This window comes from Gadus morhua, chromosome 8 (assembly GCF_902167405.1).
Source record: "Gadus morhua chromosome 8, gadMor3.0, whole genome shotgun sequence".
NCBI classification, from domain to species: Eukaryota; Metazoa; Chordata; class Actinopteri; order Gadiformes; family Gadidae; genus Gadus; species Gadus morhua.
Window position 1 is genome coordinate 4223280 of NC_044055.1, and position 14749 is coordinate 4238028.

Here is a 14749-nt window from a genome sequence, read left to right on the forward strand (position 1 = left end):
ATGAAACGTCGTTAGGCGTTGTTTGTCGAGATTACACCCACAATGGATGTCTCCCATTAGCCGAGCTGTGGCAAAATCCATGAAAACTTCATGAATCCCCTGTGAAAGGTTACAATAAGCTCCCGTAATCTAACTGCATATTAGGAACATCCCTGCTGCGACGGCTACCCTGGATGTCTGATGGATTGACCCGCCTGCACAGTACATCATCTATCCATCATAACCCTGGTTGTGGACACTCCCATTTGTGATGTCACTAATGGGTAGATTGTCCTAATGGCTTGTAATGGCTGATCCCCTTCGCACCTGGAGGCACTTTGAATAATGGATGCTTTTGGCTCTCCGTGGATCTCCACCGTGTGGAGGAGGGAGTAGGGAAGGGGCTTTGGTCCGACCGGCTGGCCCAGAAGAGGCCCATTGCAGATGTTGTCCATCAACAACATAAAGCGTCCAGCCGTCTCAAACCCGAGAAGACATGTTTCATGTGGTGGCCTGGGGTTGGGGGGTATCACGCATCCAGCATTACGTATCACACATCATGGATCACCCATCACCTACCACGCATCGCCCATCACGCATCCCCCATTGTGCATCACACATCATCCTGTATCACACATCACGTATCACGCATCAAACATCACGCACCACCCATCATGCATCACGCGGCTGTCAAGTTAAAAGCCTTTTGCGGTGCAGCCAGAGGTTAATTATTAATGTGTGTGCAGGCGGTTCGCTCGATCGGCTGAATGTGGCTGACTGTTTTATTCATCCCACTATCACCTTTCTGTGAGACAGGACCAGGCGGGAGTCAAACTACCAACACCGGTCTCAACAAGTCTGCAAACGAGCAGCTGTATACTGAACCGAATCCATTCACTTCAAATGGCTCACCACTCCGTTCAAGAATACCACCCAAAACGGAATCAGGCCAGACTTTAAGTTGCAACGCTGCAAGACGGCTAAAGGAATCTACACAGCAAATAAGGCAGTCGATTGGCCTCAGCATCCGACTTCATGGCTCCAGTGGCAATGCAAATGCAAACTATCCAGGGAGAATGTATAGAAATTCGTTTTCAATTGACTCGTAATTATTTCAACAGGGTTTATATAATTTGTATATAATTGTATATCAGAGTTACGATTGATATTACCGCAACACCTCGCCTCCACATTCTGCTTCCTCCCATCGTGTGTGTTGTATCAATAAAGAGATGCACAGGCTCCCCAAAACCTGCCAAGGACCTGTTCACTTTGAGAGTTGGATGTTGAACTGGGCAATCATTTCATGTAATATTCATGTAAATCATCTGAGGGCTGTGGCACTCTCCGGACGTAAAGACATCCCCCTATAAGTAATACCATTGGTTGGCAGAGGGGGGGGTTGCTAGGTAAACAGTCTTCATCCTGGGATATGATTATGGATGATGGTTGGTTGAAGCAGGCTGACCTAGCCGAGTCTGATTGGACTCCGGGGCTGGGGTAGGCTGCACACCTGTTGTGCGTGGAAAAATCAATGTGCCCAGAAGCCCCCCAAGGCTCCGTTTGGACATCAGACTCAGCTGATTGGCTGAGGGGGGCGGCTCGCTCCCGATTGGCTGGAAGAGCAGATAGACAATCCATGAGAATGTCGGACGGTGTAGAGAATGTTAGGATGAGTCGGGCTGCAGGCGCTGTGTGGCCGACACACAGGTTTAAAGGGGACGTATTGTACCGCCAGGTTTGAGTGTGATTAGCCATTAAAAGCGGTTATTGAAAATCGGACTCTTCTGACTCTTCTGGTTGTGCCTACATAAATGTATGACGGATAGGTGGGCAACGTTTGCTACGGTCACCTGGGTAGGCCGGTAGACTGGTCTATCCAGGGTACATATACGCAGGTGAACATACTCCACTTGTGATGTCAGAAGAGGCACATTTTCAAAATGGCTTGTGACGGCTTATAACACTCACACCTGGGGGTATAACATGTCACCTATACACCACAGCTTCCACACACTCATCTAGAGGAGGAACCGGTGATCAGGATTAACCTGCGGGGATATGACCATGTGGTTTAATCCCTGGTAGACGCTGTGAGAACTGTCAGGGCCTGAAGGATCGAGAGAATAGATTCAAACTGAGTGAGAAAAAGCTCAGGTTTGGTTTAGAAGACTTAGCAAGCGAGCTCCGCTTGCCGTGTCACAAGGAAATCCACCGTTCACGATGAATAAAATACTTAGACTTTGACACAAACACACACATCCTGATGCACATACATGGTCACTCAAACACACTTGCCTGTCCACACACGCACACACACCCGCACACACACACACACACACACACACACACACACACACACACACACACACACACACACACACACACACACACACACACACACACACACACACACACACACAACCACACCAGAGCTCCGTTACAGGGTTATTGATTGGGCTGAGCTCCTGTGTGTAGGTCTGGCATTCTGCTTGGTCAGGTGGTTTTAATGTGGGACCCAGCCGGCCCACCCCACACTGCCCGTCTGTCTGTCCGACATTCGGGAGCAGGAAGACCCCTGACCTCTGCCTCACATGACAGCAGGCTATTCGTTGTTATGGATGACCGTCTCTCCTACAGCTCTGAGGGTCTGGTCAGAGTGTCACCTGACTGTCTCTCCTACAGCTCCGAGGGTCTGGTCAGAGTGTCACCTGACTGTCTCTCCTACAGCTCCGAGGGTCTGGTCAGAGTGTCACCTGACTGTCTCTCCTACAGCTCCGAGGGTCTGGTCAGAGTGTCACCTGACTGTCTCTCCTACAGCTCTGAGGGTCTGGTCAGAGTGTCACCTGACTGTCTCTCCTACAGCTCTGAGGGTCTGGTCAGAGTGTCACCTGACTGTCTCTCCTACAGCTCTGAGGGTCTGGTCAGAGTGTCACCTGACTGTCTCTCCTACAGCTCTGAGGGTCTGGTCAGAGTGTCACCTGACTGTCTCTCCTACAGCTCTGAGGGTCTGGTCAGAGTGTCACCTGACTGTCTCTCCTACAGCTCTGAGGGTCTGGCCAGAGTACAGAGTAGTGGACTAACTGTCTCCTCTCTTCAGGAGACCAGATCAATCAATCAATGAAATGGATCGATGGGTGGGTGACGGCTGGGTGTGAGTGAGACCAGGAGACACCAGACTAACAGATCATACCAATACCACACAACACAACACAGTGTGAAACAGCAAAACACAGCACAACACACCACACCTGATACAACATACAACACAATACAACACACATACGACACAAGACAAAACAACACGCATACAAAACACACAGAACACACGTACAACCCAACGCAACAAACATACGACGCAAAAAACAAAACACACACACCACACCTCTCCTCGGCTTAGAGGTTGGAAGGAGGGGCTTCTGGGGGTCCTGACAAGCCGCGCCGCGGAGCCACCGCCGCCATTCCATAAATCACCACGACAGGGAGGGGGCCGCTGGGATGCCCGTCGCTGCGGTAACACTCTCTCATAATCTCTTCTGTGTGAAACAATGAGAAACCGTCTGGATCAACCACTGGACCCCGGCCTGACGCTGCAGCATTGTGTGTGTGTGTGTGTGTGTGTGTGTGTCTTTGTCTGTCTGTCTGTCAGGCACAACAAGCTGGTCTGTCTTGTGCACTTAACGGTGATCCACAGCCATGACGTGGAGGTGTCGAGTTGCAACTGTATCAGAGGTTGTCGGTTTGAACCCACGGACCGGCTGAGAAACTCTGGAAGATGAAACGGGTCCCAGAGCAGGGGGGGCCCCCTCTCGCTCCTGATGCAGCCGGGGTTCATCGACCCGCCAACGACCCAGACGCACCCCACCCCCCTGAACATACCCTGAACGCATCGAGGACTCTGAGACCTAATGTATAGAGAGAGAGAGAGAGAGAGAGAGAGAGAGAGAGAGAGAGAGAGAGAGAGAGAGAGAGAGAGAGAGAGAGAGAGAGAGAGAGAGAGAGAGAGAGAGAGTGAGAGAGAGAGAGAGAGAGAGAGAGAGAGAGAGAGAGAGAGAGAGAGAGAGAGAGAGAGAGAGAGAGAGAGAGAGAGAGAGAGAGAGAGAGAGAGAGAGAGAGAGAGAGAGAGAGAGAGAGAGAGAGAGAGAGAGAGAGGCAGCTGTCAAAAATATAAATGTTCTGGTTCTAAAGTGTTTTCTGAAGACACTGCTGGGTCAGTGCACTGACACAGCGGGAGGGGAGGAGAGAGAGGGGACAGGAGATAGGGGAGAGAGGAGAGAGAGGGGAGAGAGGAGAGAGAGGAGAGAGAGGGGGGAGAGGGGGGAGAGGGAAGAGAGGGGGGGGAGGGAAGAGAGGGGGGAGAGGGGAGAGAGGAGAGAGAGGGCAGGCAGTAGGAAGAGAGTGAGGGGAGGAGAGAGAGAGGACAGGGGAGAGGGGAGAGAGGAGAGAGAGGGGACAGGAGAGAGGGCAGAGAGGGCAGGCAGAAGGAAGAGAGTGAGGGGAGGAGAGGAGTAAAGACAGGAGAGTAGAAGGGGAGAGGACAAGAGAGAGGAGAGAAGAAGGGATGAGAAAGGAGGAGAGAGGAGTCGTGACCCCTGTACTTCCTGAGTGACAGCTCAAAGAGCGATAAAGGCCAGAGAGACTTTACAGGAGTCCCGTGTGAACTTCAAAATGGACTCAAACCAAACAACCCAGAGTCTGACAGACTCAGTTTCTTCACTTGGTTTCTTTCTTCAGAACCCTTTAGAACCCAGTAGAACCACCTTTAATCTAGCAGAACCAGGTAGAACCCCATAGAACCCACTTTAAAACATTAGAACCAAGTAGAACTAACTAGAATGCAGTAGAACTAACTAGAATACATTATAACCCAGTAGATTGCAGTAGAACTAAGTCAAACCTTGTAGGGCCAACATGAACCTATTAGAACCAACTAGAACGCACTAGAACTAACTAGAACCCAGTAGAACTAACTAGAACCCAGTAGAACCAACTAGTACCTAGTAGAACGCACTTTAACCCAGAAGAACAAACTTTTATCAAGTAAAACCAACTTGGACGCAGTAATTACCAGTAGAACCAAATAGTACCCTGTATAACTAACTAGTACCCAGTAAAACTAAATTGAGTGCAGCTCAGAAGAACTAACTAGTACCCAGTAGAACTAAATAGTGTGCAGCTCAGTAGAACTAACTAGTACCCAGTAGAACTAACTAGTGTGCAGTTCAGTAGAGCTCAGTATAACTAACTAGTATCCAGTATAACTAACTAGTACCCAGTATAACTAACTAGTGTGCAGCTCAGTAGAACTAACTAGTACCCAGTAGAACTAACTAGTGTGCAGTTCAGTAGAGCTCAGTAGAACTAACTAGTACCCAGTAGAACTAACGAGTGTGCAGCTCAGCAGAAGGCAGTCTGAAGCCAAACGGGGCGGGCACGGCTCAGCTGCTGTGGTCGGTCCCAAACCGCCAGGTTCTTTATTCAAAGGGAAACCGGCTGTGAATACAGAAGCAGGTGAGGCAAGGGGGGGCAGCCAGGGGTCGGCCCACTGAAGAGGAGGACAGGGGGGTGAGAGGGCTGGCCCCTTCCCTGACCACCACGGGTCTCACAGTACAACACAAGGGCACGCTTTGTTGAAGTACCACACCAAGAAAACGTGATAACACGTCGCCCCGTGCCGTGACGCCGTCCGAACACAGAAGCACTCGAGGACAGAGGATATGTTTTGTGTGCGCATTGACAAACAGAACCAACTCTCCTCTGTTTACATTGAAGAACTCTCTCAGACTCCCGCCGCTCGAAAAGTCAACAGGAAGTCCTTTGTGTCGAGATGTCAGACATGGTCTCCGTGCCAACCGGATCAGACTGGTCCGTACCGGCACTGGTCCGGATACTGGTCCAGATATTGGTCCGTTGTCACGTCAACGGGGGGGGCCAGACTGGTAAAGACCGGTCCGTTGTCATACCAACGGGGAGCAGACTGGAGCGTCACATCAACGGAGGGACATCGGGGTCGTCAACGAAGTCTTCAGAGAGGCGGGCTCCCTTCGAGGGGTCGGTCGGCCTCAGGGGCCCCCTCCCCTCCAGGGGGCCCCCCTCGCCTCCCTCCCGCGCTACGATGTTGGTCAGGTCCACCACGGAGCGGTGGGCGGGGTCCGCCTCCAGCCACTCTCGACCAATCACATACCTGAACGGAAAGATGGATCAGTTAGGAGCTGTTCTTCCTGAGTTATTTTACAGATCGAACACGTGTTACATTTACTTTCAGGAAATTTAGCAGTCACTGTTATCCAAAGCGACTTACGAGAAGAACTTGGTCAGAAGGAAGAGAAACAACAATATATCTCTGTCGGTACAGTAAGGATGTTCATAGAACCAGGTGCCAAGCACTAACAATCGCTAGGTTACCCTATTCCCCGTATACAACAGAGATAGCTAGGATAAGATGCTACATGATGCTAAGTACTAAGTGCCAGGACGTACAACATACCATAACTGCCTACATTAGGTGCTTCCTCAAGAGCTGAAAGGTGGGAGGTCTATCTGTCCACATGTTCACATATTATCAAATACATGTCTGATACAGGGTATGTTGCTCTCACCATGACGTCATGATCCATTCATTCATTTAAACCAATGAAAGTCAATTCAATTAAAACTGTAGATACACTACATGCCTCTGGATCAGCGTCACTATCCTGGTTGAGATGTCCCAGAGTTCCCATCCCCACAACGACCTATCTATCTTACTGATGGACCCCTAATCAGGTTGCCATCGGCAACGGCCCCCTCGGTAACCAAATCCCAGGGTTCTGCCGAGCTTCAGTACCGACCGGGATCCATGGCGGATTACATTAGGGCCGGGTCACATGTGGGACGCGTTTGAAGATAAAAACCACCGGCCCCGTCGGCCAATCGGATCGGGTCGGAGATGAATGGACGAGAGGCAGCAGCCAATCACGGGGGCCTCAGAAGACACTCAAAAGGATTGAGGGCTTGAGGAGGGAGACGTAACCATGGCAACAGGGTTTTTTTTACGCAGCCCAGGGCCACTCAGACCCGACGTCACGGCCCCGTCACTAAAACAATATATGTCTGGTTCCTCCTCAGACGACCAGCTGCCCACACGCCGTCAGAAGGAGACAACGACGGGCCGTCACACGGGACGGCCGTGGGCGGGGAACCCCACCTTGACCTGACGACCTTTGTCCCCACCGAAGGTCATCCCACCCGCTAGGTACGCCCTGGTCGCCCCTTCGGCCTCCGTCCGCACCGAGAGCCGGTACCCAATCCAATCCTGACCCCGACCCCGGAGCCTTCGCTTGACTCCACGACGTCACGGACAGATGTGCTTTCATCTCGGCCGGCAGCAGCTGGATAAGAGATGTGTGAGCGAGGCTAAGAGGTCAGAGGTCGCTTCTAATCATATCCCAGCCGGGGGGGTCATAAGTCTGCTCGCCCCATCACCCCCCCCCCCCCCCCTCAGCTCGGTGGCCGCTCGGCGCCTCCGTCCAGGCGGTGACACGTCGTGGCAGGACCCTGCATCACGGGAGGGAGATGTGGACAGCTGAAGGCCGGGGAGAGGCTCGGCCATGAGGCGCTGGTAGCATCACAGCAGCCCGCCGCCACACCTAGCACGGCCTCATTACCAGGGGATCAGAGGGCGCTAGCGTCTGGGACCGTCAGGGCTAACGCCTAGCGTGTCAGGGTTAATGCTCAGCTGGTCAGGGCTAATGGCTAGCAGTTCGTGGGATGATGGCTCGCGGGTCGGGGCTAATGGCTCGCTGGTCGGGGCTAATGGTTAGCAGGTCATGGCTAATGGTTAGCTACGGCGTAGCGGCTCAAGGCTATGCCGTAGCCACAGTGAGTTTAATTTGGTTTGAAAAGGCAAAACCTTTATCGGCCAGCGTCAGACGCTCTTCTGAGTTCCAGTAGTAGTAGATAGTGACCGACCGAGTGACCGACCGAGTGAGTGAGTTAGTGAGTGAGTGTGTGTACATGTCTAGCTGACATTGTCTGTATTTTTTGAAGTCATAGTTATCTTTATTGTGCTAGTTAAGTGTTGATTAAGTGTTAATTAAGTGCTAATGCCCATAGCCCAAGTGCCCTGCAAATGAATCTGGTCCCGCGTTCTGCATCGTACCTCCCTGCTCCTCCGGTCCGGGAGGTTCTGGACCGGGTCGGGTCCGGACCCAGGTCTCTGCTGGACCGGGCCGGGCCTGGACCCAGGTCTCTGCTGGACCGGGCCGAGGCCGGAGCCAGGACCCTGGTGGCGGCTCGGATTTCCCCCGCAGCCTGGGAGTCACAGAGGAGGGTTGTGTGAGGGAGCTGTCCGACACGCCTGGGGCTATTTTTAGCCGTCGCCGTGGAGATAAAGTACGGCATAACGACGGGCCGAACCCCCCCCCCCCCGATAAAAGACAAGATGGGCACAGAGTAAATATGTATAAAGAACATAATTAACCAGCGGGTTGCCAGATGGATGGAGATCATTTTGGGGCCTTTAATTTCCGTAGCACATCGTTAGTAACGGGGTAATTATGTGTGTGTGGGGGGGGGGGGGCTTTGTGATGGAGGGGCTCTGTGTGCAGGGCCAGGCTCAGCACATTACTCCTGTGGGGAACTTGTGAACCGTAACTCGTAACTTAGGAGGAAATCACATCACGGACGTGCTTATCTGACACCTAGTACATCACTCCTGTCCCTCGCCCAGAACAGACCGTGGCAGCACTATGATTAGTGTGTATAAACACACTGCTAACTATTCAGCCTGCTGTACGATGTGTGTGTATCGTGTTTGTGTCTCAGGAGGATACGTCCACACACTAGCAGGTCAATAGAGGCGTGTGTCATAGCTTGTGCGTGTCTGTGTTTGTTGGAGAATGAGTGTATGTGTGGTGTGTGTGTGCGTGTCTGTGTGTGTCTGGAAGAATAAGAATGTGTGTGGTGTGTGTGTCTGTGTGTGTCTTTGTGTATGTGGCAGAATAAGAGTGTGTGCGGGGAGTGTATGTGTGTGTAGGCATGTGTGTGTGTAAATAGGTGTGTGTTTGTCAATAGGTGTGTGTGTGTGTGTGTGTGTGTGTGTGTGTGTGTGTGTGTGTGTGTGTGTGTGTGTGTGTGTGTGTGTGTGTGTGTGTGTGTGTGTGTGTGTGTTGCCATTACCCTGGGCATGGTGAGCAGCAGGTGTCCGGTGGTCCCGGACCTCCGCACCGAGCAGCTGTCGGGCCTCACCTCCGCCGGCAGGACCAGCTGAAAGATCTGTGGAGAGAGAAAGAGAGAGAGAGAGAGAGAGAGAGAGAGAGAGAGAGAGAGAGAGAGAGAGAGAGAGAGAGAGAGAGAGAGAGAGAGAGAGAGAGAGAGAGAGAGAGAGAGAGAGAGAGAGAGAGAGAGAGAGAGGGGGAGAGAGAGAGAGAGAGAGAGAGAGAGAGAGAGAGAGAGGGAGAGAGAGGGAGAGAGAGGGGGAGAGAGAGAGAGAGAGAGAGGGGGAGAGAGAGAGAGAGAGAGAGAGAGAGAGAGGGAGAGGGAGAGAGAGAGAGAGAGAGAGAGAGAGAGAGAGAGAGATAGTTTGCCAGTGTTATACCTCAGCTCATAAATCAGCTCCTCTCAACCCTATTAGAGCGGGATGCGAGGTCAGAGGGGGGGGGGGGGGGGGGGGGGGTTCATACCGGCCGCTTCGGGAACCTTCACGCGTAGGGAACAGAAATGTCCCTGCATTCCTTGATGAACGCCATCGATGAATAATGTTGTTTGTGTTTATTAAAGGACCGTTCACGCCCTGTTTGGTCGGAGGATGTTTTTTCTTGAAAGTGCTTTCCTCGACCGGCTGGGGCGTTCGGCCATCTTTATCTTCATTAAAAATATAGATATAGTGACACACGATTCTGTTCATAAATAAAGTCCACCTCGAACCCCGCAAACACACACACACACACACGCACACATCATAACTATGTCTTTCTGCATTACTACATAAATAACTCCCCAGATCCTCCCTTCACCCACCCTAACCCCCCCCCCCCCCTGCCACCCTCTCGCTGGGGGATTTACGAGCGGTCCTACAGCTGTTTAATCAGCCCTGCAGGTCCACCATGGAGGGAGGGGGGGGGGGGGGTAGGACCCAGCCCGTCCACTGACCTCATGAATCACGTATCATCGGCCTCACAGACCGCGCGGCTCTCTGTTAGCCGCTCTGAATCAAACCGCAGTCTGGATGAACTATCATAAAACGTAACATGGTTTTATGCTCCTGAGTAAGATGAGTTGAGGTCGGTTCATAAACAGCAGTAGTGGGTACGGGGTAGCCCCTGGTGGTTAGGGGGTTCGACCCGCCCAAAGGTTCTGGGTTCGAATCCCAATGTCTTCAGTCGACCTGTAAGGCCTCCTAGAGCCAGACGACCCTTGGCCCCTACGTGAAGGCCTTCTAGAGCCAGACGACCCCTGACCCCTACCTGAAGGCCTTCTAGAGCCAGATGACCCCTGACCCCTACGTGAAGGCCTTCTAGAGCCAGACGACCCCTGACCCCTACCTGAAGGCCTTCTAGAGCCAGATGACCCCTGACCCCTACCTGAAGGCCTTCTAGAGCCAGATGACCCCTGAACCCTCCCTGAAGGCCTCCTAGAGCCAGATGACCCCTGACCCCTACCTGAAGACCTTCTAGAGCCAGACGACCTCTGACCCCTACCTGAAGGCCTCCTAGCGTGGCTCGGAGCACAACGTTATGACGGGATGTTAATGTTACGCAACGGTGCATCAGATATAATCCAACTGCAAGGTTTAGGAACACCTCGGTACCTTTCCTTTGACGGTCACTCGCACGTAGGTTGGCTGCACGTCGACCTCCAACAGGGACGTATCCATGTGTCTGCGTGCGGCATCGTAGGAAACGTGGTTTTAGTTTGGACACAGGAGAATCCGAAACATTTCCTCCACACACTGAGGATTCATTCTTGGGTGTTGTGTGGGAAACAGGGCTGTTGGAAGGTACCTGTACACAGCCAGGTCCAGCTTGATGCTGTTGGCTTCCTCGTCCTCAGACAGACAGAAGTCCAGCCTGCAGACAGGTCAGTCAGTCAGACAGTTTGAATTCCAGCATGAAGTAGTATCATAGTAACCCTCAGCAACTAATAAGTAAGTAACTGGTAACTGACTGTAAACTGACTAGCACCTGGTTGTTCAAGTTAAGTCAGTAAGTGATTGAGGCTACAAGTAACTAGTAACTTACTAGTACATATTGATGAAGTAAGTATAGTTAAGTCAGTCAGTGACAATAGAATAGATACATAGTAAATACTGAGTAAGTATAGTAAAGTCAGTCAGTGACTAAATGATAGTTACATAGCACAGAGTGAGTGAGTATAGTAAAGTAAGTGACTTGGGCTGGTTGAGGTTGAGGGCGCGGCCTTCAGCTGTTATGAGGGTCCTGGGGGTCTTGGGGGTCGGCTCTCCCTCCCTGCGGAGACACACAGGATGTACGGTCCTGGCTTCATGGTTCTCACACATACAATTACACACACACACACACACACACACACACACACACACACACACACACACACACACACACACACACACACACACACACACACACACACACACACACACAGCTGCCGAGACTCAGCTACATGATGCGGTCCACACATTTGGGTAGTCAGTGTTCTTAGTAAGATCAGAGAAGAACAAATAAGAACTTCTTATGGATTCCGTAATAAGGGATCGTTTTTGTGTGTGTGTGTTGACATGGGTGTCTGTTTTTGTGAAATAATCTTTGTGTATTGGTGAGTTTAGGCTTTAGTCACTGCTTGTCCATCTGTCTGCCTGTGTTCGCATTTGTGTGCGTGTGCGTGTGTGTGTGACAACACATCGCACATCGACAGTAGTCCATCAGCGCCTTGGCCAAGAATTAACGAAGGGAATTGGAGATTTTGTCACAGAGTTAATTATATTGCGTTAAATTAAATCTTGTCGTTTTTTTTTGTCGTTATCTCTTGCAGTGGAGGCAGCAGTGCTCCAACAAACACATGAACTAGGAAACTGTGGGGTCACAGTGACCCCCATTGGCCAAACACGAGTACTGCGCCCCATCGTTCAACAATATCATAAAATTGAACTAATAGATAACGTCAAACAAAGAGAGCGTCTTGCCCTAACTAGCGTGGTGATTAAAAACTGGGATCCCATCCCATAATAATAGCAACGTGCTCGAGTGGTTTTAGATCAATAGAGTAAAGACAACTCACAAGGTTGTAGTTTTCTGCTTGGCCTCCAGGTGGCGGTGTGCCTCCAACCGAGACTCGGGCGAGAAGGCGCACGGCTTCTCCCAGAACTCTCTGTCCTGCCGCTCCTCCTCGCTCTCCTCCCACCCAGCGCTACGGACACCATGGAAAAATGAGTTTCATTTAGTTTCTCATTTTATTTTAGCCGCCTCATTGCTGGATACGGGCATGGGTGTGAGGCTGATATGTCATGTCATGTCACAAAAATGTGTGCCATCATAAGGGCATCCGGATCGACATGAAGGACGGATCAGTCTACCCAGTGGACTGCACCCCCTGGCCGGCTCATCAACCCATCATGCATCTGGGTGAACCCGGCCACCTGTGATGTCACTAATGGGACAACTTCAAACTTGCAGAGGCCCGGTGCTCCCGTCACCTTCTGCCCCGAGGGGCTCTACTCTGCTCCGCCCCAGCAGCTCCGCCCCGCCGCGCCTCCTCCTTCTCCTGGGCCCTCCTCCGGGCGTACGCCTCCTCCTGCCACCGGACGCTGCGCCTCACCTCCTCCAGGCCCTGCTCCGCCCGGATCCTCTCCGACCGGCTCACCTCCTGGCCGTCCAGCGACTGAGGGGAGAGAGAGAAGGCTGAGCTACCAGTAACTTTACCTCTAGCTAAAAGTATATACCTGTAGCTTGGGGAGGGCGGCCATCACGTAGCGCCGGTAGCTACCAGTAACTACCTGTAGCTACCAGTAACTACCTGTAGCTACCAGTAACTATACCTGTACTTACCAGTAATTACCTGTAGCTACCAGTAACTACATAGTGACTATACCTGTAGCTACCAGTAACCACCTCTTACTACCAGTAACTACCTGTAGCTACCAGTAACTACATAGTAACTATACCTGTAGCTACCAGTAACCACCTCGCTCTTACTACCACTAACTACCTGTAGCTACCAGTAAACATACCTGTAGCTACCAGTAACTATGCCTGTAGCTACCAGTAACTATACCTGTAGCTACCAGTAACCACCTCTTACTACCAGTAACTATGCCTGTAGCTACCAGTAACTATACCTGTAGCTACCAGTAACCACCTCTTACTACCAGTAATTATGCCTGTAGCTACCAGTAACTATGCCTGTAGCTACCAGTAACTGTACCTGTAGCTACCAGTAACCACCTCTTACTACTAGTAATTATGCCTGTAGCTACCAGTAACTATGCCTGTAGCCACCAGTATATGCCTGTAGCTACCAGTAACAGTGCCTGTAGCTACCAGTAACTGTGCCTGTAGCTACCAGTAACTGTGCCTGTAGCTACCAGTAACTATGCATTTAGCTCCCAGTATATACCTGTAGCTGGGGGAGGGAGGCCACAACATACTGCCTGTACCCCTGGAACGCGGCACAGGGGTTCCCCACCAGGAAGAGCTCTCGGAGGTGGAGGTTGTGTTTCAGCGAGGCCACGCTGCTCAGACGGCCCACGAAATTCACCGTCAGGTCAAGCTTCTTCAGGCTCTCGCACCCTGGCAGACAAGAATTCATCACTGTCACATTCGAAGTCCCCCACCTGCCAATCGGGCTTATTCTTACACATTGCGCCTTTAATGTAAATAGTTAATGTTGATATTGACAGACCACATCAATCGCTCAAAATTATGCCAAAATCCTGGGATAAATAACGTCTAAATTAAATTATCTCTACTTAAAATATACACTCAAATAGTTCAAAATGAATATGAATCTGGTGGACAGCAAATACAGACCTATATTAAAACATTATTGTTTTACGATGTGTGCTGTTGTTGTATCGCTTTCATAAACCAACATGGGCTACGAACCTTCAAGGTTTTCAATGGCTTCAATGTTGTTCAAGGCCAGGTTCAGATACTCCAACATCTTCAAGCGCCCAACGTTCTCTGAGGATCACAGTTTATGTAAAACATGTTAATATAAATCCAGTGTTGAACAGGGGCCCGAAGGTGCCCCAGCCGGGTGCCCCTTGCTCAATGAACATGGGCACGGCACTGTTTACAGACAGACAGCCCCGATGGGTAGGACGAACCTATCCGGGGGATGAGGTTGTTCTGCAGGTAGAGGATCTTGAGCTCTCGGCACCACTTCTCCAGGTGTTCAATCCTCTCGATGTTCTGTTGATGGAGGGACACTTCCTCCAGGGAGAAGATCTCCCCCTCGTTGTGCTCCGCCCGCCTCCGCACCATGTCCTCCGTGACTGTCGAATCGAGCGCACCCAACAGACATACTCGATAAAGCGGGCGTTGACCGTTCACTGATGATTGATTCAACGACTTATGTTGCTTAAAAGTCTGCTTGAAATCCCTCCTGGCCTCCCAAAATAACAATTTTTACATGAAGTAACCAACTGAGATAATACCTGATTCGAAGTTAACTTACTATAAACCATGTTTCTTCTTCTGCGTCCTTCTGCCTCGCTGTACCGTTTATCCGTTGCTATGGAAACCGAACGCATCGTTTTCAACCGTGCGTGGTCTTTTATTTTGAAACTCCATGGGCGGAAGCGCCCTTGACGAAC

The 14749-nt window shown here is 51.2% G+C and overlaps 1 protein-coding gene across 1 annotated transcript; it reads right to left on the reverse strand.

The window, feature by feature from the left end:
- Positions 1-5419: 5419 nt before the first annotated feature.
- Positions 5420-14746, reverse strand: dnaaf11 (dynein axonemal assembly factor 11). Its single transcript, XM_030362690.1, has 12 exons — positions 14611-14746; positions 14261-14428; positions 14037-14114; positions 13549-13721; positions 12629-12813; positions 12214-12342; positions 11349-11426; positions 10962-11027; positions 10769-10838; positions 9139-9234; positions 8120-8271; positions 5420-6163 (listed from the first exon to the last, which is right to left on the reverse strand). The coding sequence occupies exons 1-12, from the start codon at positions 14684-14686 to the stop codon at positions 5965-5967; spliced, it is 1470 nt and encodes a 489-aa protein (XP_030218550.1). The 5' UTR covers positions 14687-14746; the 3' UTR covers positions 5420-5964.
- Positions 14747-14749: the final 3 nt, after the last annotated feature.

Bases quoted from the DNA above. Each gene is read 5' to 3' on its own strand.
- dnaaf11 (XM_030362690.1), bottom strand. From the start codon at position 14,686: ATGCGTTCGGTTTCCATAGCAACGGATAAACGGTACAGCGAGGCAGAA. The intron at 12,343-12,628 runs GTGACGGGAGCA...TGGTGTCCGTAG, and splicing joins AGAGCCCCTCGGGGCAGAAG to CGCTGGGTGGGAGGAGAGCG. The intron at 6,164-8,119 runs GTACGATGCAGA...CTTTCCGTTCAG, and splicing joins CGGACCGGAGGAGCAGGGAG to GTATGTGATTGGTCGAGAGT.